The 25,215-nt window shown below is 38.6% G+C and overlaps 1 protein-coding gene across 2 annotated transcripts; it reads left to right on the top strand.

Moving 5' to 3' along the window:
- The first annotated feature begins 1,181 nt into the window (after positions 1-1,181).
- slc9a8 (solute carrier family 9 member 8) lies at positions 1,182-17,201 on the top strand. 2 transcript variants are annotated; one of them, XM_068331277.1, is made up of 16 exons: positions 1,182-1,446; positions 2,128-2,306; positions 3,456-3,536; positions 4,517-4,575; positions 10,083-10,166; positions 10,539-10,640; positions 10,837-10,871; positions 11,592-11,735; positions 13,099-13,237; positions 13,345-13,450; positions 13,528-13,644; positions 13,735-13,817; positions 13,892-14,003; positions 14,543-14,763; positions 15,267-15,413; positions 15,718-17,201. In XM_068331277.1, the coding sequence occupies exons 1-16, from the start codon at positions 1,190-1,192 to the stop codon at positions 15,829-15,831; spliced, it is 1,980 nt and encodes a 659-aa protein (XP_068187378.1). In that variant the 5' UTR covers positions 1,182-1,189; the 3' UTR covers positions 15,832-17,201. The 2 variants fall into 2 exon arrangements, with proteins under 2 accessions (XP_068187378.1, XP_068187370.1); XM_068331269.1 differs by having other exon boundaries at positions 1,182-1,512.
- Positions 17,202-25,215: the final 8,014 nt, after the last annotated feature.

The raw sequence follows: 25,215 nt of genomic DNA, 5'->3' as shown, positions 1-25,215 counted from the left end.
CTCTGCAGCGACTTGGACCCCATCGCGTCCTTTGGACGGAGAACCCACAACGTGAACACTGTAACTGTAATAAACCGCCAAGGTTATTTTTAATCAACTGAAAACGTTTTCATCCAAACGTGTATGATCTATCACGAACATGCATTTATGATCATTAACCTATGCTACTAAGAGTAAACAGTATAATTAGGATGAAATATTATTAGGTTTGACCTTAGGAAACATGGATACCAGAAATATTTAGACCTAATCAATATTGTATGAAACATGACATTCAGTTTAACATTAGTTCATGAAAAGAAAATTGATGTACTGTGTTACATGAGATTAACGAAGCCTGGTAAATGCAATGCAACTAGGACGTGAACTGCCAAAGTAATTCTCAGACTAATAATAATAATAATCCTGTGAAATTAAATCCTTAGATTAATGTAAAGTTGCTAATCTTGGTGTTATTTTCGATTCAGATTTAAAGATTAAGTCCTACTGAAAAGAGTACAGTTGTATCTGTCCTGAGCTGACTTTACAATTTTTTAAAATAGGGTTCTGTCCAACTGAATTTTAAAACGCTTCTTCACTATTTGCCCCAGGAACAATAGGATTTCCTGCTGTTTGGTTTTTGAAAATTCTGAAAAAGAAGCAATGAAAGGTTTTTTAACTTTTGTCATTTTTAGAGGGTCTGATTTCATTGGTATAATCTCAGTGCAACTAATGTTTTATTTGATTCATTTGGTGTACAATGTATTCTATGATGTCTTTATAGTCAACATTTATCCTATATGTGAAATTCCTATTTATAGTATTTTAGATTATTGTTACCTTCGGTGTTGTCACACATCTTCATCTTAAGTATTGTTATCAATTCTTGCAAAGATTTCACTTGATTTGGAAATGCTCTTCGTTATAGTGCACTTTTGAACATTGAGTCTTATTTTTTCTTCTTCCCTTCTTTTTCATTATTATTATTATTATTATTATTATTATTATTATTAGTAGTAGTAGTAGTAGTAGTAGTAGTAGTAGTAGTAGTAGTAGTAGTAGTAGTAGTATTTTTACGTGTTTTTTGTCTTTTTTACAGATCTGCTCATCGACCTTACATCCAGCAAACCCTGTGCTTGTTACATCGTCCACGGGAAGTAGAGCGTAGAAACTACAATTCCCTACGACGCCGTGACCAGGAAGTGAATTGATGTCAACGGCTACACGTAGCTGTCAACATGGAACTTCCAAGTTTATTAACTGTAACTCTTCGGTTTTGGTTTTAAACGCACCTACCCGGTATCTGAAAATGAGAGGTGTTTTTCATGCGTTTTTATTGCTGTTCGTTTTGCTGCTGAGCCTAAATTCATGCCTGTCAGAGCGAGAAGAGAAGAACTCGCCCGTCCTGTATGAGAGAGACGACGGAGGGGATGCCAACCATAAGGATAATGACTCTCCGTTTATAAAGCAAGTAAAACAGAATGAACTAGATTTACGTGAAAGAACACAACAGAAGAACGTACTGTCTACCAGGTGTGGGTCAACGAACATTGATTCAATGATTTGTCTTTCGGATTAACTTAGTCTGATGCAGCTAACTAGCTAGCAATAGCTTCGTTCGTTAAATTGATTTCAGGCAGAAGAGCTAACCGTGAGGTTGTTGTGCTCAACAGCCGCTGACAGTTATTCCACATTTACGTCTTCAATGAAAAAAGTCACAAACATTTTAATAATCCTTAATATGATGTTCAGAGTAAATCATTTAGGTTTATAGTGGCGTTGCCTGTTACGACTCAACACAAAAACAAAACTTTAAATAGAAGATTTTTTGCGTTATGTAAGGATAACTCAGTTGTTGTAACTTTATTATATATAAGAGACATTTTAGTAGAGTTGCCATATTTCACACTGTAAAGTTTTAAGAGGGGTCAACACCAACAATTTAAGGATATTTCCAGCTGGGACGCCTCAACACAAATTAAACAATTTCTGGGACAATTTCTTCAACAGAGCTTTTCATTTACATTCAGTCATTATATAATTATGTAAATTTAATTCAGGGCTTGATTTTTCGTCCTTTCTTGATTTTGAAGATTGTTTAATTTTATGCTTTGCAACAAACCTGAATTTTGTCCTGTGTTCACGCAGCAAGTCCAATGACACTGACGGCTATGGCAACGACACCCTTCACCTCACACCGACTACTGTTAAGCCGACCCTGGCACCCCCGACCCCGAAGCCCATTCTTCCTGTGCAGACAGGGGTCAAGGCCCAGGAAGAAGAGCAATCCAGTGGATTGACCATCTTCTTCAGCCTGCTGGTTATTGGTCAGTTGTGCCTCTGTTGCTGCATTGCTGAATATCTGTTTGATCTATCTAGAAAGAAAGGAGGACATGTGTACATGATCAGAATATTATTTTGTTTCATCCAATTAAAAAATGTCACAGCATTTACGGCAAATAACTAAACTCAAATGTATAGCCACCTTAGTGGATAATTAGAGCCTATGTGTCTTGCAGATTTGTGTGCATGTGAGGACATGAAGTGACACAAAAACCTATATGTTCCAGAGTTAACTAAAGATTGAGTCAATTCCATTGTAAAGGGTTAAACCGAGGAAATGGTATGGGTCATGCATGGGGTTACCAATTAGACAGGTTATTTTCTGTTGAACAAAGAATGCCAGTGTGGGAATTTAATTATGTGTTGTAAGTTAATTTTCATCATCAGTGGTTTGACACAGATGCTTCAAAAGATGCTAATAAATGGAGGATCACTGCAGACTCTTATCTAAAGACCACCTCCTAACCACACAGTAATCATTAACAGCAGTTCTCAGAAACTGCATTATCTTTGTGGCAACATTTGACACAAGTAGTATGTTTTTAATTAGATCTGCATTTACCATGTCCTATGACAGATCTCTGAGTTTGATGAATTAACCCCTGAGTGCTTAAGAGTAGCATACACCTTGTGTTATTAATATCTAACTTTACACACTACATTTTGTACCACATGCATGGCTTGCTATGTTTATGCTGTTGTGGCCTTGTGGTTTCCTAATAAAATTATATTGGTATGCATATGTCCAGACTTAAAGCATGGGATTGGGATCAGTTATCTTTTATTACATGATGAGAAATGTTAAGCAGCTGGTTTGCAGTCATTTTTATGGCAAGCAATTTATTTGACCTAATTGACATAAAACACTATTACAGGTGGACTAATTGTGATTTGAGATCTCGATTTAGATTTTCAGCAACAGGAAGTCAAGTCGGACATTAGTTTATATATTTTTTATGGCTATTCATGCTGTATTAGGTTATGTTGAGGAAAACATCCAGAGATAAGATCTTAACGCTCGATGACATGAGCCTTATTTTTCTGACATACTTGATGTGACAAGATTTTCTGGACATTTTTATATTTGTCCTGAATATTCGTTCAGCGTTCTTTGCTCTTCCCATTCACCCCAGGTATCTGTATCATACTGGTGCACCTGCTTATCAAGTTCAAGCTGCATTTTCTTCCAGAGAGTGTGGCTGTCGTGTCCCTCGGTGAGTTCTTATGTAATGTGCTTTCCTCAGGGAGTGCCGGTTCCTCTTTTTTATATTATTTCATTTTTTTCTACATTTTTTTTCATTTTTATATTGACCAGAACAGTTTCAGTGCACAAACAAGTGCTCAGAATTGCATGGAAGTTTATCAGAGTCATCCATGTTCCCCTTACCTACTTATCTGTAAGTAGCTTTTGCCTGTTATGTTTTCTCGCTAACATAGACAACATGTAAGTTGTAAGATAATTGGCAGTTTATGTGTTTCCTGCAATTAATTCAGAACAATAAAGATAAGATTACAAGAGTTAACAGTTTTATCTTTTAGATTATTCCTGTCTAATCTGTTCACATAGGTGACATTCTTCATTCATTTTGTGTACATACTGAGTTACACTCACTCAAACACACTGACACACACCCGCCTCGACCCAGAAGGACCTTTCCTTTGGCTTGCACTGAATATGACACAAAGCTTGTTTCGGTATTTTGAGTAGGCGACTCTGTGGAGGAGCGATAACACTGCTTACAAATCAGGAAGGACCACTTTTCCTTCCTCATTACTTCCTCTGTGTCGTCTACTTTTCATATGTCTCCTTCATGATTTTGTTCACTGTGCCTCTTTAAATCTGTGTCTTACACAATGCTTTTACTCCATATTGTTGCACCCACTTCCTTTACGTGAAATTGTGCTTTCCTCCTTTTAATTAATGTTCTGTTGGCCTGTGTAACAGGAGAGCTGAGGGTTCAAGGGGACTTTCTCAAAGGCAAAAGTAGTCAAAACAAAGACAGCTGCTCTTTTAAACTCTGTATTAAAGTCTTCTTCTTAACTGCAATGCCATTCGACTGTCATAACCACTCAAATAGCTATGTCTTAGGTTTGCATTCCATCTGTTATTTAGTTTTATCCAAATTTATATATTAAGTACGAAAATATTTGACCATTTTATTTTTCCTGTCTCCTTCCTTTTCTTTTCCCCCAGGAATTTTAATGGGAGGCTTTATTAAAATCATTGAATTTCAGGACCTGGCCAACTGGAAGGTAAGGATGAATTCCTTCTTCACACCCGGCTTCACTGCTCCATGTTTCCTGACTGCAGGTTCATTGTAAACAAAAGTTTCTGACCCTGGGTTAATTTATCCTGCATGAAGTAAACATTCCTAAACCCACCACAAGCAAACATGCAATTCAACAGCATTTTGCACAAGGATATTCAATGTCTATTGCATCTTATGAAACGTAATGTCTTAAATTGTTAAGAGTTGCTTCAAATCCATGAACCGAAGAATTATGCACACTGCATTCTTCATATTTGCTTTATTTTTTTACAAGAAACTAACATCAGCATTTCTGAATCTCTGGATTATTTAAAAAATGAGACATTTGAAAGGGTTTCCAAGTAATAGTAGGATGCAGTTTTTCTGAGAACAAACTCTTTGGACCCCCTCCCCTCCTACACTGTCCCCTCAACACAATCCAATAACCATCTTTTTAAGTTGGATTTTTATCTCCTTTTATGTATCTGCCTTTTTGATCAGTCATTCATTTCCTGGACACAGTTTCTAGTCACAAATCGCATCTCCCCATCTCATTCAGTGGCACACAACTCCTGGGCCGCCATCTTTCCCTTTGTGTCCTTATGAGCGCTCTCCTTTTCCTCTTTGTTCTCCCAACCTTTAATTAACATTCCTTGTTCTCTGCCCGTGTTTCAGAGAATGAATGAACAAGAGGTAGAGACAGACATGTACAACGAGGGGGAAGGGAGGAAAAAAGGACAGGTTGTGTCAATGTTTCTTGCACACTAGTGCCATTGTTTGCAGATTGGGGCCCCCAGGATGTTGCTGAATCATCCCCAATCGTAAGCAGAGCGCCCCTTTTACCCCTCTATGCCTTTCCTGTGAACCTCTGGGCTATTATCTATGTATTTGTGTTTATCTTACACCAAGCAGAGATAGGCACCTGTCCTTACAAGGGTCAGTACATTTGAAAATTGCTAAATGATTTCTTCAGAACACCTCAGGGTTTTACCACATGACGCAGAATGTAATACTGTAATGGACTAACACATTTGTTCATTGATTTTCTGCACTGCTTATCCTATGTAAGGTCAGGGGAGATGTGGGGCACTTCCTGGATAAGTTACCATTTAGAAAGACAAACAACCATTCACTCTTGCAGCCACTGAAAGTTGGCAATTCAGTTGGAGAGGCTTTTTTTTTTGGTGATGGGAGGAACAAATGAGACTCATGTAGATTCCCAGATCCTCAGTTGGATTTGAACCCAGGACCTTCTTGCTGTGAGTCATCGGTGCTGTTCACTGTGCTGACCTGACTAACACATAAATTAAAATCCATCCATCTTCAAATTAAATTCATTCATTCATTACTGCTTTAACATTATTTAAACATATTAAAAAAATTTAAAATAGTGAAATACATTTTTGATATCTTATACTACAGTATCTTATTTTAGAACATGCTGCACACTTCACACAACTGTGATGTAATCTGTATTTAACATGTGGGAAAATCCAATGTCAAAATTACTGTATACGTTAAAATGTTGTAACAGGAAACTAGTGTGCGATGAGAAAAACCACAAGATGACAAGCCGTTAACGTTTGATGGGTGGAACCGAGAACAGGGAAGGGAAAGTCCATCAGGCCAGCAACATGAAATCTTCTTCTGTAGTCAAACGGTTTTGTTAACATAAAACCATCAGCAAGTGTGAGCAGCAGTATGACACATTCAGAATAGTTCAACAAAAGAAGTCAAGACTTCAGTTAACTTTGTGTTGTAAAGTAAGAACCAAATATAATTTAAAAAAAGAGGTTTGATCAGAAAACAAGAGAAACTACTACCTGCTGTCAGTAATTCATGTAATTTCACTTTAAGCATTAAAAGAGGTCATTTTTCTTTTCAGATATCTGTGATCTGACATTTCTCAGAATGTCACTGAACCTTAAAGGTGATCTGATTTAATCAGAAATCAGCCTTGAGTCAGTCCAACAACATCAACAGGTTGTTGTGTTAGATTATTTGTGGAGGTAATATTGGCTGATCACCAAATGATCATGACTATATCAGAAATTGAAAATATGCCACTGAGCAACTTTAAAAAATGTTACTGAATAAGTAATGTTAAAAAGTTGTATTCTTTGTGTGCTTTGCTGGGATCTCTGCACAGTGCAACAAGTGATCTGTTGAAATTTTATAAAAGAAAAATGGCCGGGTTTCCGTATTTCAGTTTGTGGTCAGGTCCCAGGAAATCATCAGCCTCTTGTGCATACGTTTGTGTATGATTGCATATTGGTATTGATGTATTGAAATATTCACTTTGTGTTATTTTAAAAGTAAATTGTTGTTTAAATTATGGTTGCTAAACTTCAAAAGTCAGAAAAGTTATTACAGTGTTCAAAAATCAGATCTATTCCCATTGAATTGACATTTTTTCTTAAAGCTCATTTCTTTTAGATTTATGTTTATCTATTATTTATTTATTGCCATGAAATTTTTGCAGAAATACCATTAAGGAAAAACAAAAATCATTGTTTTGCACTGGATTCCAGTTTAATCGGTGCAGCTTAAGTCTTTCATGAGAAATGCCGGCGCTTTGCGTAGATGAAGTTATTTTGGAGCCCTGAAAACTTCAAAATACCCAGGCTTTGATGCAAATCCATTATGTCTGACCTATTTGTTGTTGAGAGAGCCCCCAAGAGCAGGATGCACCATGTAAACTGTTCCATGAGTAACACAGCCAATGGCTACACTGGATTCTGTCAGCATCGCTTTTTCAACCACGAGTCTTGAAACTGCATGCAGTGCTTGACTCGCAGGTCCATCTTTTGTCCTCGTCGTCGACGGAAGGCATCTGTCTTTATCTCACTGTCACTAGCTCATTGGGCAGGTAAAATCTAGATGCATCCCCATTCTTGCAGCTACATTTGACGTATGATGTCATCTTTTCCAACTGGCTTATTTCTAAAGCTGGCCCATTTCCCTGATCTCGCCAGCCTCAGGGAATGCCCACAAATGAAGGTTATACAAACCCCTCAGGCGTCAGCCTCCTGTCATCGCTGGCTTTGAACTCTCTTTCCACTGACAATCTGCCTCCTTTGCTGTTTCCTGCTGACATCTCAATCTCCACTTGTGTCCCTCTATTCGAACAAGTAAAAAAACGTTTTCCTTCAGCGCTTTCCTGCTTCTGTTCCCTGCTTTTTGATTTTGTCTCCTCTGGTCGACGCTCCCCTGTGCTCTGACACAGATCGAAGAAGAAATAGCATGCTTGTAAGAAAGAACACGTTAGGAGCGCTTAGAACTCACACAGAAAGTGATAGGTGGGCATATTTACGTTTAAATATTCTAGTTGTAGTGCTACTTGTTACCTGGCTCATTGTTTCCCTCAGTGGTTGCATTGGTGTGTTTGTCTCAGAGGAAAAAGTGACACAAGGGAAGCAGATTTAATTGTGGTTTCAGGGGCCCATTTCTCATGTTGTGATGTCATCACGTGTCAAAACCAGTCCTCCAGGGAATCTGTATTCCGAATGACGGTCTCTCCGTTGTTCCCTTTCATATCCTTTCTTTTATCTCCAAACCGTCTTTTAACTACCCTCTCTTCATCTTTGGCATTCATTTTTTCTCATTTAGTTCAAGTTCTGTCTCAGCACTTCCCTGGAGTACTCCCATCGTCTTCTCTCTGTTTTATCCATTTCATCTTTCATCTGCAAGTATTACATATATTTCTCTACTGCCTATCAATGTCGCTGTTTCTGAAATCTCTTTACACCTCTTTACACGCCACAGTTTCAAGACGAGGTCAATGCAGTACGTTGTGACCTCAAATCTGGAGTCACTGAATGGAGAGAAATTCAATCACAATTTTAAGTTAATATCAGCCTTTTTAATGGCATAAGTGTTAATTTTTTACTGCTTTTCTTATGCACACACACTCATATAGTTATATACATTCAGGATATACAGTACCTACAGTATATATAATGTGGTTGGCTCTTCTGAGATCAGACCTTTGGAACGTTGTATTAAGATTTTTTTTTAAATCAATCGAAACTAGAATTGTGAAATTAGAGATCTTAATAAACTCCTACATCTACAAAGATTTCAAAATGCCACACCTGCTCTCTGGATTGAAGTCTGTGTGTGTATGAGGTCTGTTTGGTCACTCCTGTGGACATTTTATGTGGCAGTAAAACATGTGGGTACTTGAGTGCATGCAGGCTGTAGATATCAGTGCATTCATGGCATATTTCCTTCTGTCACATGAGTTATTATTAATTCTTGACCTTTCACATGCTATGAGGGGTAGAGTTATTAAATATTAAGATACCAGAGTTAAATGTCAGGAAAGAGTCGCATCCTGGAGCCTTTTGCAGAGTCTTTCTGAAATTTGAATGCATAATAAGACAAACTGAAAAGGAATGCAGCCTTTTACTCCAGCGTTCTTTATAGGCTCTCCACCATGCCTGACCTATTTTATGAGCTTGTAGCCAGAATCGCAAAAGTTTAAGTGCAGACAAACGTGTAAATAGAAGAGAGTTCTCATCTAGAAATCGGTTTACAGTTTTTATGTACTGTGTTGTGTTATTCTGTCGTTTTACCTACCAAAACGTTCCCCTGTGGTCTTGGAAAGCAAATGTGATTTTGAAGTTATCATCTTCCTTGTTAATCTTCTTTCCATCTGCTTTGGGATGACTCCGACTCCTGTTGATAAAACTGGATCAAACCATAATGCATTTATTGACTGGATGGAGTAAATATGAGCTTGACCTCTACCAACTTTTAACACGAGTGCAATGTTAGCCACGACCCAGAAATATTTATTTCCTATGAACGTCCACTAATGCATGAGTGTATTGATCTTTGCATTACTAATAAAGATTAAAACATACATGTATGCACGCACACACACACACACACACACACACACACACACACACACACACACACACACACACACACATGCTGCACAAGAGAACGCAGTGTATCGTGTGCAGACACATCAGCAGCCAGAACACACTCAATGGGCGAATGATGCCGGTGTCTGAACCAGAGGGCAATCTGAGAGGCAACAATGATTTCATTCTAATGGTTGAAAAAAAATACTAGGGGGCTAAGGTCACCAAAATGTGTGTCTGTGTCCGCGTGTGTGTGTGTGAGTGTGCGTCTGTGTGTGTGTGTGATTGTAAAGTCAACATCCAGATTTGTTTTGTCAGCCAAAGATCCTGGCCCTCAGGCATGGCGTCCCTCATCACCCACTCCGCTAGTTGACTGCCTGTGATTGGGCGAATGGTAGAAAATATTTGTTGAGGTTTGTGTGATAACCACAACCCTGTGTTTTATTGTTCCATCACACATACATTAACTCATACAGTTGTACCAATTAGCTTTATTGTTCTCTAATTTGTTAAAGGACCACTTGAGGCTCATTTCAGATGACAAACGTGACAGAATGTGTAAAAGTCCACAAACAAATGCTTTTCATCAATTTTCTTATTGTAAACAGCATCTGGTTGTTTTTTTTCCCCCGGAAAGGAGGAAGAAACGTTCCGACCCAACATGTTCTTCCTTTTGCTTCTGCCGCCCATCATCTTTGAATCTGGATACTCTTTACACAAGGTATGCATGTCTGGTTGAACAGAGGAGACCCCGTGAATGTAATTAAATGTTTGCTAGAAGAAACATGGGAATAGATGAACACTACAATACATGAAATTCAGGATGAAGAAGCAACATTTACATGAACTGTTGTTAGATATTATCTTAAGTAAAGATTATAGTTCACTAACTGAACAATTTGCTCTTAAGCCTCATTCTATTTCCTTTGAAACAGTTCATATATGTCATACAAGGCTACGTAGGCACCGATGTTTTACCTGTACTTTGTCCTGTTTTTTCATTTTAAAGCTGGCTACATATGTGTATGTAATGTGCCCATGTAAAATTTAAAATGTCATGCTACTATAAAACATGAATATTATGTGTGTTCAGGGTAACTTCTTCCAGAACATTGGCTCCATTACACTCTTTGCTGTGATCGGGACAGCAATCTCCGCCTTCATAGTCGGAGGAGGTATCTATTTCCTTGGACAGGTGAGGGCTGTAATTTTATCCACCAACAAGCCCTTTCAGAGATAGAGTACAAAAGTGTTTACAGAGATCGTGTGGAGCAGACAGCCGCCATCACGTCATTTTGTTTTTTGTATAGATATTGACATGACGACATGTGTTTGTTGCACATCTAAGCCGTGTGTGTGTGTTGGTGTGATTTATTTAATTTTTTTTTTAGGCTGATGTGATCTATAAGATGACCATGACTGATAGGTGAGTGTTAGTTTTCCACTCAAAATAGCAATTAATTTTTTTTTTACATTCTTTTGACATTGGATCAGAGGGAACATCATTCCAGACCAGAGTGACTTTAAATAAATGGTGTTCTTGTTCTTCGTAGTTGCATGACACATCTATATAACAGCAGTTTGCTGCTCAACAGGATGTAGGGTTTGTCAGGAATGTGTTAGTGGGTTTTCCTGCTCAGCCAAGAAAGAATTGAGTCTCAATACAACTAAATAAAAATGAGACTTTCCTAAATTTAAGTTGATTAAAAGATCGATACAGTTTTCTTATCCCCCAGACTATCCTTACATGAGTGGACACAAAACTTGTAGAAAGAAGGGGCGCAGACCAGAAAAGAATCTGTTAGATTTAGGCTTGAATTCAAAAGTTTCACTCTAACTTTGTTATTTAACTTTAGCTGATCACTAAACTAAATCTAATCCTCAGTAACAGACGGGCGGAGGACAGTTCTAGTTTTTGCTGAACAGAAGATCATTGTAGTTGAGAATTTTTTCAGAAAACATTTTTTTTTAGGAAGTAGGTAACACAGACGCTGTATGCCACATTTCTTTTAACCTTATACAGACATACTGTAAATGTCATGGTTTTGGCTGTGTTATGTTCCTTTATTGCTGTATTACTGTGTTCCTTTTTTTTCTTTTGTTTGACTATAAAATTTATTACTGATTAATTACTTTGTTGCTGTAGCTTCGCCTTTGGCTCACTGATATCAGCTGTGGACCCCGTTGCCACCATCGCCATCTTCAACGCCCTTAACGTGGACCCGGTGCTCAACATGTTGGTGTTCGGCGAGAGCATCCTCAACGACGCAGTTGCCATCGTCCTGACAAAGTAAGAGTCTCTTGCAGTCCAACTGTGATCATTATTTTTGAAATATAAGAGAGGGGCATTATTTTGCATATTAAAATGTTCTAAAATGAAAAAATAAGAGAAAAGTTATAAAAAAAAGTCGTATCAAAGTTAAAAAGTAAAAATCGAGCGGAGCAGCTGAAACAGGCAGTATGCACTTATAATTATTTCATCACATGCCTTTGTGAGGAATTATACAATCGTCAAGGTTTACACAGCATTATTAACGTCAACTGGGGTCTGGACAGACATTTTACGACCTTCGAACTCCTATTTGCATTTTTGAAATTACACACTGACGTTAAGCAAGAAGAAATAGCAGAACCTGTGATCCGTTTTATTACCTGACATACATCTTTTGAAAAAAAACACAACAATATCACTGCATCACATGTTGTGTATGTGGTTGAATTTTTCTTCCATGTCTGATAAATCAATGAAGTTCATATTCTGTTTTTTTTTTAAATGTTGGTCAAATGAATGTTGGTGCTGTTCTTTTTTTTTTACACTCAGAACGACAGAATTCTTGATGACATTTTTTTGAGAGCTCAGTAATTAGAAAAAGTCATGAAACGTATTGCAGACATTGTGGACCATTTATTTTGAGTACCAGTCTCGAAGAGTTGTTACTCCAAGCTTTTAAACTCGTCATACTTGGGGACAATACACCTGAAAAATCTTGACAGACATGTTTGGTGGAATCAAGGGTTTGACAGTATCCCCTTGTTTACATGTCATCCCATTTGCTCTGGCTGTGCTCACTTTATTGCCGTCTTATCTCTCCTGCTCACAGCCATCTAAATGTGCAAAGTGATCTCAAGTGTCTGCATGCCCTCGAAGAGCAAATGAATGCATAAATAATAGATGGGCTGAACAGCCTGGCAGTTTGCTTGTTGTTAGCACCTCACAGATTAGCTTTCTTAGAAAGCTACTTTACACATTGTGCCACTTGTTTATAGCAGCTACACAGCTAATGCTTTTGCTCAGGAGCTCATTAGAAAGCATTAAAGTCTGATTAGTAGATACATTGTGTCGTCTGGCTGTTTGGTTAAATAACTGTTATTACAAAAAGGATTGAAATGTCACTCTAAAATCAAATGTTTCTGTTTCTGCTGCATCAATAATGACTAGATGGATTCTGTGTGTGGCTCAAGTTTATTTTAAATTCCTTCAATTCATATTCAAATTATCTGGATTACAAAGACCAGATAAATGTAAGCACATAGACAGACACACACACACACTGGAGCTCTTCTGCCCTCTTGTGTCTATTTAAGGTATAACAAGATCGTCTGAGGCTTTTTTTTATTTTTATGGTATTTACTTTTTTTTCTCTCCATTTTAGCACAGCGGAGGGATTTTCCCGGTCGGAGAACTCCATGGTAACAGGCTGGGAGACTTTCGTGCAAGCACTGGGTTATTTCCTGAAAATGTTTTTTGGTTCTGCTGCCTTGGGAACCCTCACTGGACTCATCTCAGCTGTTGTATCCAGATTTATTATGTGTGACAATATTTCAGACATCTGCGTGTGTAGGTGTATATGTGAATGTGTGTGTGTGCACATCATTAAATTCCCTAACGCATTAATTAGTTTTTAAAACACTTTGATCTGAGGAAAACACCGTCGTTGGAGTTTGGTATGATGATAATCTTTGCGTACCTGCCCTATGGCCTGGCCGAAGGCATCAAACTGTCCGGTAGGTTCATGCGTGCACAATCGCATTCATATTTTTTCTTCATAGGATTTTTGTTAATGCCTTCTGTGGCCCAACAGGAATCATGTCCATCCTGTTTGCTGGGATCGTGATGTCGCACTACACCCATCACAATTTGTCTCCGGTCACCCAGATCCTCATGCAGCAGACACTGCGCACAGTGGCGTTCATGTGTGGTGAGCGAAATCTGTGTTTTCCACCAGAATTCCTCCTTTGTCTTCATTTTACATTTTGTTCTGAATAATTCTTTTTCAATTTCTCCCCAGAGACATGTGTGTTTGCCTTCCTTGGTCTCTCTATCTTCAGCTTCCCTCATAATTTTGAAATATCCTTCGTCATCTGGTGCATCGTAAGTGCTTTAGAGTTTTCTGTGTGAACGTGTTGTTAAAGGACAGGGAATTCATGTCTGTGTTGCTTTCGTAGGTCCTGGTTCTTCTTGGCCGAGCAGTGAACATCTTCCCTCTCTCATTCCTACTGAACTTCTTCAGAGACCATAAGATCAACCCAAAAATGATGTTTATAATGTGGTTCAGTGGTGAGACAATTCACTCTGTTATTTAAGTCATGACAATGACAGGCTGTGTGCTCTTTGGTATCGTCTGAACCTTTGGTCTAGGATCAAGAGGGAATCTCTGGGTACAACTGTCAGTGGCAACAACTGGAGCTCAAACAACCTGTGACTTAACCAATAAGTCCATTGATTTTGAGAAATTACTTTTTAAAATTAGTTTTTTGTTGCTGTTTTTCAAGCAGTGACTAGATTCCCAAATGTTTGACACTTATTTGGCAGTTGTTGAAAAAAATAAATAAAAGAGAATATGAAAAATCAATATAATTATTTACAACCTTGGGTATACTAGTCTAAAAAAAGATGTAAAAAAGATGGAAAGGTAGTGAGTGTTCAGATTATTATTATTATTACTAGTATTATTATTATATTTTATAGCAGATATTTTATTGTATAATATCAATGTATTCATTTGATTAAATAATATATGTAATAAATACGGTATTGTGTAATTATTAAAGGATGTAACGTAAATTCTATTCTAACTAAGCGTTTCTGTCTGCTAGGTCTGCGTGGGGCTATCCCCTACGCGCTGAGCCTCCATCTGAGCCTGGAGCCTTTTGAAAAGCGCCAGCTGATCGGCACCACCACCATCGTCATTGTGCTGTTCACGATCCTCCTCCTGGGGGGCGGGACCATGCCACTCATTCGCCTCATGGACATTGAGGAGAGCCAGTCGCGGCGGAAGAACAAGAAAGACATCAATCTGAGCAAGACCCAGAAAATGGTAAAGGATGAAGCGTTGCGATTTCACTGCAGTCTGAATACAAATGGGTGAAAAAAAATCAAAGGATTCGTTGTGTGTGCAGAAAACACAGTGAGGAGCAAACTGTACACGTTACACAAACAAACCCTAAAAACTCTGCAGGTGTTGACAGGCTACTGCGCTGTTAAAGGTTTGATTTTCAGTCTGATTGGAGATAGCTGGTCTTCCTTTTGATGTGCTGCTATTGAAGTCATTGGTGACATGTGGTGGTGCATGTCAATGACTAATGTGTAAAGTGTTTGCATGTTTGATGTCTCCCGGAGCTTAGTGTTAATACCCCGGCGTGGCAGCAACCAGATCTACTGGTCCTCCGTTATTTTTTGATTTGCCCTCTTTGACGCTCCCTCTGCTCTCCTCCATCTCCTCCTCAGTCTCCTTCACATCGACTTCATTTATCGGCAGCTTTTTTTTTTTTCTTTCTACTTATCCAACGGCCCCTCTCATTCTTTTACTTTCCTCTCCAGGGTAATACCATTGAGTCCGAGCACTTATCAGAACTGACAGAGGAAGAGTATGAGGCTCAGATCTACCAGAGACAGGATCTGAAGGGTTTCATGTGGCTTGATGCGAAATACCTTAACCCCTTCTTCACTCGCAGGCTCACCCAAGAGGTAAGAGACACTAACAGACTCCTGGGGGAGATGGCACGTGATCTTACTCACAATCCTTGGACATTCTATAGTCATGTTTTATGCAGTAACTTCTTTCACATACAGTCCTCTTGTATTTACAGTGGCTGTTTCTACTCATTATGATTTACAGTTAATTCTGCTATATTGTACAAAAGGTCTGCGGAATTTGTGAGAAATTTCATGGAATTAGGGAGAAATTTCAAGTTATTCTCCCTACATGCAGCTTTAGATACATTTCTATTTACTTTTGCATGTGCTGTTGTGTGTAAATGTGCGCTTTCAGGATTTATTACATGGCCGAATCCAAATGAAGACCCTAACCAACAAGTGGTACGAAGAAGTCCGCCAGGGGCCCTCAGGTTCCGAGGATGATGATGACGAAGCAGAAATGCTGTAAACTGGAAAAAAAAAACTGCTGATAAAAGCAGAAACTGGACATTGTTTCTCCAGGGCGTAAGGAGTGTGTGTGTGTGTGTGTGTGTGTGTGTGTGTGTGTGTGTGTGTGTGTGTGTGTGTGTGGTTGCATGAAGGCGATCACGCCATTTCAGTGTCAGTCACACACATTTGCTGTTTGTTCGCCTGTCTAACCTCAGGCAGAAGAGGCTCCATCAGTGTCCACAGTGAATCTGTGGCAACACGGGGTCAAATATATGAAGTTCTGTTCAACGCTGGTTTGAAATTATTACTGGATGAAAAAAATCCAGTCAGTGATGCTCATGCTACTTACAAAAGAAATGGTTCATTCTGAAACCTTTTCCCAGATGTTGATTTTGCTTGTCTGAAGGGAAGTTGAGAATTCTTTGAGGTAAAGCAATACGTTCTAATGTCGTCTTAACTAGTCATTCCACTTTTTTCAGTTAACTTTTATTTTGCTATTTGCTGCATGACACTGGCTTTATCAAAAGGTTTATTTGGAATGGGGCACAATAGGGCACTAAAATCTCACTATTTTAACCCTGTGGCACTACATATGAATGAACGTTGTTTCATTCTGGTAAAATAAGTTCATCACTGACAGATAATTTACGATTCGGTTCATTTATTACTGTAAAATATTTGTAGAATTTGCAGTTTGTGCAACTTTCTTGCACCGGCACATCACTAGTGATGCATTTTATACTAAGCAGCAAAGACTGTTTTCCCAGAGTTAAAGAGCGAGAAATCACAGCGATGTCGATTTTGAAATGTCACACAGATTCGTCAGTGCTGTTTGTGTAGCTCTACTTCCTGCCAGAGGGGGGAGACAAAGGTCAAAGTGGGGTCTGTAATAAACGACAGGTGATAGCTTAGAGCAGCCTCCTGTTGAACTTTGTTAAATTACCTCTTGGTGTCCACATTTGTATTTAGAACTGATTGATTCGAAATAATTTTATATATATATATATATATATATATATATATATGAGAGAGAGAGATATACACACACGTGGACGTATACATCAATGCACCTACATACACACAACAACCAAGCCAAATGTTAATATAAAGTATGAATTGTTTTCAGAACTTCAAAAGCCATAATGAGTTACATAAAAGTGAAAATAACTTGATCCTGTTTGGTGTCACCATAATGACTGCTTATGTTGCTTTTGTGACATTTTTCCTGTGAATTTCCAATGAACACCAATGAATGTGCGGGTAATTGGGAATATGAATGATTATGTATTTTTATTATTTATGTATGAGATGTTTATTTGTTTGTGGGATGATGGTTTTTCTACAAGCTCCAAGGACACAGCAAAATTAAAGAAAAGGTCTCTTTCTGTATTCCTCTCATCAATATATTTAAAATGATCATTTGCAATATTATAAATACACATTTTTATCAAGCTTAATTATCCTAACTCAATTTCATCCATCACACTAATTAGAAAGTTTTTCCCTTAATCCTCAACAACATCTGGGGGATTGACATGACATAAAGATGTTACAGATGCGAGTCAAAACAGTTCAGAGACTTTCTGAAAGTAAATGAGTAGAGATTCCTCTTTGAACTTGTTAATATCCAACAGAAATCAGACACTTGTGGAACCAAGAGCTGATGGAAGGAAGGGAGGAAAGGGAACCTCAGGCTGACGTGCAGCCACAGCTAGCAGCCTGCAGTGAGATGGTAATGAACCCTCTACAACCCTGAGGTTCAGACACCCATCATTTTGACCCCTAGAACCAACAGCAGCAGATTAGGATACTGAAGGGAAAGCTGGAGTGTGATCTGCAGCAGGAGAGGAATGAGGTCAAGATGCCTCAAATTAAATTGACCGTAGTTGGACATATTTCTTCCGGAACTAAGGAGCATGAAGGCTATGGAAATAATGGAGGATTCCTATTAAGCCCGTGGAGATTAATCCCTTGCAGAGATTGTAGAGTTTCCTGGTTCCTGGACCAAGACTGATGATCCATGTCTCCACCTCCAGCTGGACAGAACCTTGTTAATAGAAGACATGAAGAGATTCACAGTCTGGTTTGAGGCGCCCCATGAGGAGAAGCGGTACAAGAAAGAAAGAAGCTGAGAATCATAATCAGCCCTAGCGGCAGGCAGACTAGTCTCAATTAGACCGCTGCAAATAGAGCTCAGTTTTTGGACCTAGTGGTAGTCGCAGTTTGTCCATAACTTACACCATGTTCCAACATGTGGTGTCCACAAGGGCACTTGATACCAGGATACCCTGGGTTGTAGATCGATGGTTGACTTTGTATTCATATCAGCTGATTTATGGCTATAGCTTCTGGGTAAAGAGAGGAGCTGAGCTGAACTGATCGCCACCTGGTGGAGAGTTGGATCAGGAGGCCGGAGAAGATACCAGACAAACCTGGGAGGTCTGACTACACAGTGAGGGTCCAATCAAGTTAGTCGACAACTCCCACCTTTGACAAAACCTTGATTACATTTCTTGGGTGACAGAGAACATGTATTCTGAATTGTCCATGTTCCCCCCTGTCATTGGTGCAAATCTGCATGGATAACAGAGGAAGTGCCTCTGTAGTAACAGACTGGGGTGGTGGTTCCCCTTTAGAGCAGGGTTTCAGACATGTCCTTCTGGGGGGAGACCCAGGACCCGAATCCTGATAAGCAATTGAAAATGAAAAACAGGAGAGTTGCTTCATTTGAAATCATGAGATAAATCAACAACCTGAAAAGAATTCTGACTGTGTAAATCTATTTGCTATTGCAGTCAGATAATAAGAGAAGCTTCCAGAAAAGTATCACATCTCTTTAAATCAGTGTCAAAGCAAAATACATTAAAAACAATTATTTCTTAGTTCACTGTTTATTTTTACGTTTAAAAAAACTTCTTCTTCAGCCATAGATGTTTATTATATATTCATCACAGCCTTTCCAATGTCAAGCAGAGCTCTGCTCATTTTATACGCAGTAGGTGCAAAGCAGTCTATATAAATTGCACAATTATGATGTGGCATGCTGTGGAAGAGTGCCAGAGCAGTGCTCAGAATAATTTAAATACACAGAAAGGTTAATGTGAGGTCATGCTGAGGATAATATCCCATGTCCAACACCAGACTGACGAATCCTTGAAATCTCATTAGGTATATTGGTGAGGAACGGAGTGTTATCCTATATAATTAGATCACATGACATTGCCCATGTCAGCGGTAAAATTAATGTTAGTGAGGGCTCCATACTGTACCTCACAGTACAGTGTAGAACATATTTTGTAATCTGAGTTTTGGAAAATAGAAAAATTGGATTAGTATTTGAGTTCACTTCTTCTCCTTTCGGCTTTTCCCTTCAGGGGTCACCACAGCGAATCAGTTGCCTCCATCTAACCCTGTCTTCTGCATCCTTTTCTCTCACACCAACTACCTTCATGTCCTCTTTCACTAAGTGTGTGAGGTTTAACAACAGAAAATGACACTGAGCAGCCCACAGTGGATGGAAATCAATACGCAACATAATATGCTGCTGGTTTTGAATGCATAAGAAGATCATTGATTTAATGTTGTGTTTTTTTAAGTTACTTGTCCTTTGTTTGGTAAATTGATTTCCTAATAAGAATGCAGCACTGAGGCTTCAGAATGTGTAGCAAAGCAAGATTTAATTGGCCTCCAGCAATTTAGAAGGAACAAATATCCTTCCTTTAGATATCATGACTTATTTTACAACACCAATGTTCCCTTAGAGTTTAGATGAAATAAGTTTAATACATCCAAGATCCCTGTTGATGGGCAAATAAAAAATATACTGATAAAAAAAAAGAATAAGACCGCAGTGCATCTTGGTTTGCACCACCTGTGAATTTAAATGCTTTTGATAATGTAAATGTATGTTATATATGTGTGTGCAAATATTCATTTTTAATGGACTTTAATGTAAAATTAGTCCCATTAAAGACAGAATTGTGTGCTTTCGGTGAGAGATTATTGATTCCTCTTTCAACTCTTGTGTAAACTGCTCCTTACAGGGGATTGTAAATTCAATTTTTAAATTCATGTTTTACATTCATTCTAGATTCTCTAAATTTCCAGCCAATGGCATTATACCTAATTTCTTTTTTATTCACCAAAAGAAGCTCGCCTGGTTTGCATTCTCTTTCCATCCAGGTTGATGGGATGATTTCCAAACTCTTACTCCTCATTTATGACCTTTAAAACTACCTGGCTGCTAAGCAGGGCCAAAACTACTGGCATCAATTTAATATCTGGCAGCAGCTAAAAGGCTTCTTAGCCTTCCAGGTTGTTCACACTAAAGTGCCGTAATCAGACTCAATGATAAAGTGGATTGGATGGAAAAAGATTTGCGTCCCAACCGATAGTCCTTTGTTAATGGGATGAATCCATCCACTGTTACACACTTTGATTCTGTTAATGTAAAGCCTTACATAAATGAGAAAATTATTTAGTCAGACGGAGGTTACTCTAATCTTAGATGTCACAGATTTAAAGCATGTTAACAAACTCTTGTTTCGTCAGCAGGACACTTCTTAGACGTATTTCACAAACCACGACGTCTGCAACCGCCGTTTTTGTGTCCGCTTGACAAACTGATGCACACGTGAAAGGGGGGGAACACGGAGCGGATGAGCGCAGGTTGAATTGACCACTCAGCACATAGAGTCACAAAGTAGCATAAAGTCAATGATGGCAATGAGGCGATCAATAAAACAGAGAACAGACTGATGATTAAGGTTTTACTTGTGTTTAGAGGAAGGGAATAAGAAGCTTTAGCCTGTGGCTAACTGCATTGACATTTCTTGGGACACAAATCCATAAGGAGCATCGATAGCTGCACCCCTTATATTGTCCACTACGTTTAGTAATCTGCATTTATTATAAGGCACCTCAGGAGGGATTTGAGCCCCCTGTTCACACTTGACATTGGTGATGACTCACCTTCTGCATGATGGACTCACGGGCTTCATAAAGGCTCACTGAATTTGAATTTGGTTACATAGTCAATCAATCAATCAATCAATCAATCAATCAATCAATCAATCAATCAATCAATTAATCAATATCATTCAGGTTTTTTCTCAGGTTTTTGTGGCAGACCTTCATAGATTATTATTTGTTTAAAGTTTTCATCTGTCAAAGACTTCTTTAAAAAAAAAAAGTAAAACATGGGGACAGAAGCAGTCAACTTGGCTGAGGATGGGGTTGGGGGGGGTCTATTGGAAAAACCCCAAGTGGGTTTTATATACCATACTACCAGTGACCAATTTGCAAACATTATAACTTATTCTAACCTTAAGCATGAAATAGCTTCGGGTTTGACGTCACAAGCTGACACAACCTTGATGTCAGTGCAGCTCTCCTATCATGACCTTCTGTTAGCACAGAATACAACATGTAAGACCATCATTACGATGGATTCATCCATTATTGATGATCGGCATGCAGTCGTTCATCAGGTCATAGACACCTATTTCTATCTCTAAGCTCTGGAGCTTGTAGTTGCATATAAATAAAACATCACAAATTCCATAAGTCAATTTCGATTTCATGTCAGTGGGTGTGGTTGAGAACGGGCATGCATAGATGCACATGTTTCATCACATAACCCATCTTGTTACCAAATCCAAACACGTTTTAAATGCCCTCTCATGAATATTGGAACATATCGTAATAAATTACAAACACATTATTGAAGAATCCCAGAACAAGAACCTGATGTGGATCATCACCAAAATGTAATAGAGAGAGAGTAGAGTAGAGCTTTATCCCTTAAGGAGATTCCGTCAGGGAAATTAACTTATCCGTTGCACTACACACAGCACATTGAGTACACAAAAACACAGAAAAAGCACACAGAAAGTAGCACCAGCACATAGAAAGTAGTACCAACACCAGATAGAGAGAGTAATGAATAACCCACATAGGCATAGGAATAAAAAGGCATAAATAAACAGGCCTAGATAGGCATGGGTAGAGTAAAGTGTCTATAGTGGTGTATTAATTGTATTATGTATGTGTATGTTTATTATGATATAATCACTACTAGGATATGATGAGTTGTTCTTATTTTTTATTTTTTTGGATAAATGACGTTGCTACTCGGTTGTTGGAATCTGCTGTGCTGTAGTTTATGTCTATTTTAAGAAGCTTCCCCAGTTGATGCTGAGACCAAACCTACATTCAACCTGGAACCATCAGCATATGTGAAAACCAAAGACTGTTTCTGTCGTGTATGTGGTGAGTCTGCATTCCTCCTTGATAGCCTTCTTGGTTTGGAATTACTGTATTTTGTGAAACTTTGGTTGTGTTTAATATTCTGCTGGTCTTTGTTCTCACGTCTCACTAATACACTGTAATAAGAACGGAAAAAGTTTACTCTGTACAGTAAATTGGGCAGCACAATCCTGAACTAATTTAGCTGAAAATGCATACAAAACCTCTCATTATAGGTTTGTAACATAACTTTTTCCCCTAGCTATGGAGTAAACATGACAGTAAACGTGACCTTCCTCATACAAGAGCCTCCTTACTTTAGTTTTTCTAACTTGATGTATTTTCTGAGTGTTCAGCATCTTTAGATGATGAATGCAAACCACACCAGTGTCCTAATATAAAAACAATTAATATCATACATGAAGCAAAGTATCGTGTCTATCAAATTGTGCAGAGCACAGCGATAATAGATGCTTACGTATGCATCTTTTGATCCGGTGACTTTAATTACACAGTTTTTTTGTTGTTCTTTTTTAAACTCGTTCATTGATTATAGATTTCATGTTGACCTAAATGCTGCATCACTTGGTTTATGATATTTGCATGTGTTGTTTCATGAGCTGTAACACTGGATGTAACACAGGGTGTAATTTGCTGGCTCACTGATTGCATGTAGGTAATTACCTCATAAGTAATATTTACCATTCAGGCAAAAACGTGAAGGAAGCAAAGAAGCTGGTCCACATCTTCCTTTAAAATTGAACAGAATGATGAAGAGTGGATCATTACAAACCTTGAAACCTTTCAAATCAAATTAGCCCACTGTTTTCTCAATAGCAAGGATCAACATGTTCATTAGCACTGAGGTGACATTCGTTACAGCAGGAATATGGAGAAGAAACACATCCCTGACCACGCCATTGATGTGTTTTTTAGTCAACTATACATTATTAACATTCATCTAATAGTTTGTTCATGATTTATGGAAAACCTCCTTGGTAAATGCAATTAATTCTAACTAGATTAACCTTTTCAATCAGAGAAAGCAAAATGCAAGGGTTTTAATTAAATACAAAAAAAAAAATTGTTAATAGGACCCATATTTGGAATTGAACAAATATACGTGTATAAAATTCCAAACAAACAACCATTTGGGTCTGAAATGTTTTCATTAGCAAAGATCTCTAAGGATGACTTATAAAAACTGTTCTGGGGTTTGACCTGTAATTGCACTCAAGACAGTTTATACGCCAAAGAATTTATATATGGAAGTTGTCACTTTGCAAAGAGGAATCAATTGCGCAGTTGATCGCACATACTGTGGATCAATGAAGAACGATGAGGGAATGGTGACCGACCTGAGAAGGGGGCTGCATCGGTGCCTTTCACTCAACAGGGACTTGCCCTTGAACATAAACAGCATTCTTACCAAACAGCACCCTATAAAACATGGGAATGGTAACCATGATCGCCCCTGAGCGCAGGGTGCTGGAGACTTCGATATGTGATTGGATTAACAAGGAGCTACGAGGGAAGTGGTTCCATCCCCCAAAGCCACTGTGAGAAACCACATTACCCACAGACATCCAAAGACATTTGTGAATAACACTCTTGTCCATCAGTAGTGTTGAAGTTAAATTGAATGCATCACCTGTGAAATGGAATGAAATGTGCCACTGCTGTTGCAGTCTGAGATAATAAAGCAACACAGTGGACAGTGAAAGCTGACATGTATTGCTTTCACATAATGTTCATGTCTATATTCAGAGGGATTACACTGCTGGTTAAAATCAGATCGCAGTATGTTCAGAAGAAGTCAGAAACAGATACCTGGAAATGGAGGGAAGCACATATATCACCTGATAAATGATGAAACAAATGGATTAAGGTGCATAAATAAAGCAGACATCTGTGAAGGGAAGCCAGTTCACACCAGCACATATGGGGCAGTAGACTGGGTAAGATAAATAAATGAGCGAAAACTGAAATTAAAAGTATTTTGCTGTACGTCTTTCAATATTAATCAGGATTTTCCTCTCATGCTCCTCTGTTGCATCCAGCTTGTCTGGTCCTCAGTCGGTGTGAGATAATGTATGGCCTCCTGCCACCCCCTGGAACCTCATGCAACATCCGCTTCCTTCTGCTGCAACGCAACGCAATCCAACGCACACGATAATCTGACAGCGTGGGATTTGGACGTGCAGCTCTGTGCATGCATAAATTAATCTAAATGAATCCACACCAAATTAAAATATCCCTGTAACAGAAAACTTTTTGTGGCGGGTCCTCAGTGGAGGAGCTGATGATGGAAACGCTCTTCAATAGACATTAACTTATTTTTTCTCTTGATTGATCTCCGTCAAGGTTGATATTTTCCACCTGCAGACTCTCACAGTCTCCAAGAAGTTATAAAGGAGAGAGAGAATTCAGTTCAATGCAAAACACATATCATAATTAACTCCCTTCCCTCTCTCACCTGCCCTTGAGTGCTAACCAAACCCCCACCACAATAGTATTTCAATAGTCCGTTGTATTGGCATGAAAAGGAATATGTAGTGTGGTACTTGACGAGGCGTACACCCCCTTTACAGACTCTGCCACCCCCTGATGAATGGCAGGACGATCCACGAATCCTCCCTTGAGTGTAACGTGGTTAATTCTATATTTTCCCTGCTAAGAGACAATTGACAAGCGGCAGATACTTATCATTTCAAAATCTCTTAATCTGTTAAAATTACTGCTGCAAATAACTGGTGGATTCTCTTTAATCTGGGAAGATCAGATCAGTTGATGCAAAAATGTGAAGACAAAATCAGATGAACAAACAAACCAGAAAACAAAGCCATAAAGAAAATGTTTGTTCATTACAAGAAAACAGCCTCTAAGACAAACAAGCCTGTTAGTCGCCAGCCTCATTAAATATTACAGCATAGCCAACTCAAAACTGTCCCACAGCACACTGACACAGGAAGAGATTTGATGCGTGTTACGGTGCTAACGCACAAAACAAGCAATTACAAAGATATGTTCCAATGCAGGTATAAAATATTAAATGGAAATGTGCATATTGAAGCATTTTCCTCCACGCGGCCCAGCAGCTCAGGTCACAATGAGGTAAAACTCCAGGAGCCACAATTACCTTGATAAAATGGAATAA

Source organism: Antennarius striatus, chromosome 2, assembly GCF_040054535.1.
Source record: "Antennarius striatus isolate MH-2024 chromosome 2, ASM4005453v1, whole genome shotgun sequence".
Classification (NCBI taxonomy): domain Eukaryota; kingdom Metazoa; phylum Chordata; class Actinopteri; order Lophiiformes; family Antennariidae; genus Antennarius; species Antennarius striatus.
This window is presented reverse-complemented; position numbering and strand designations above follow the sequence as displayed.

Bases quoted from the DNA above. Each gene is read 5' to 3' on its own strand.
- slc9a8 (XM_068331269.1), top strand. From the start codon at position 1,190: ATGTCAACGGCTACACGTAGCTGTCAACATGGAACTTCCAAGTTTATT. The intron at 10,872-11,591 runs GTGAGTGTTAGT...TTGTTGCTGTAG, and splicing joins AAGATGACCATGACTGATAG to CTTCGCCTTTGGCTCACTGA. The intron at 14,764-15,266 runs GTAAAGGATGAA...TTTCCTCTCCAG, and splicing joins TGAGCAAGACCCAGAAAATG to GGTAATACCATTGAGTCCGA.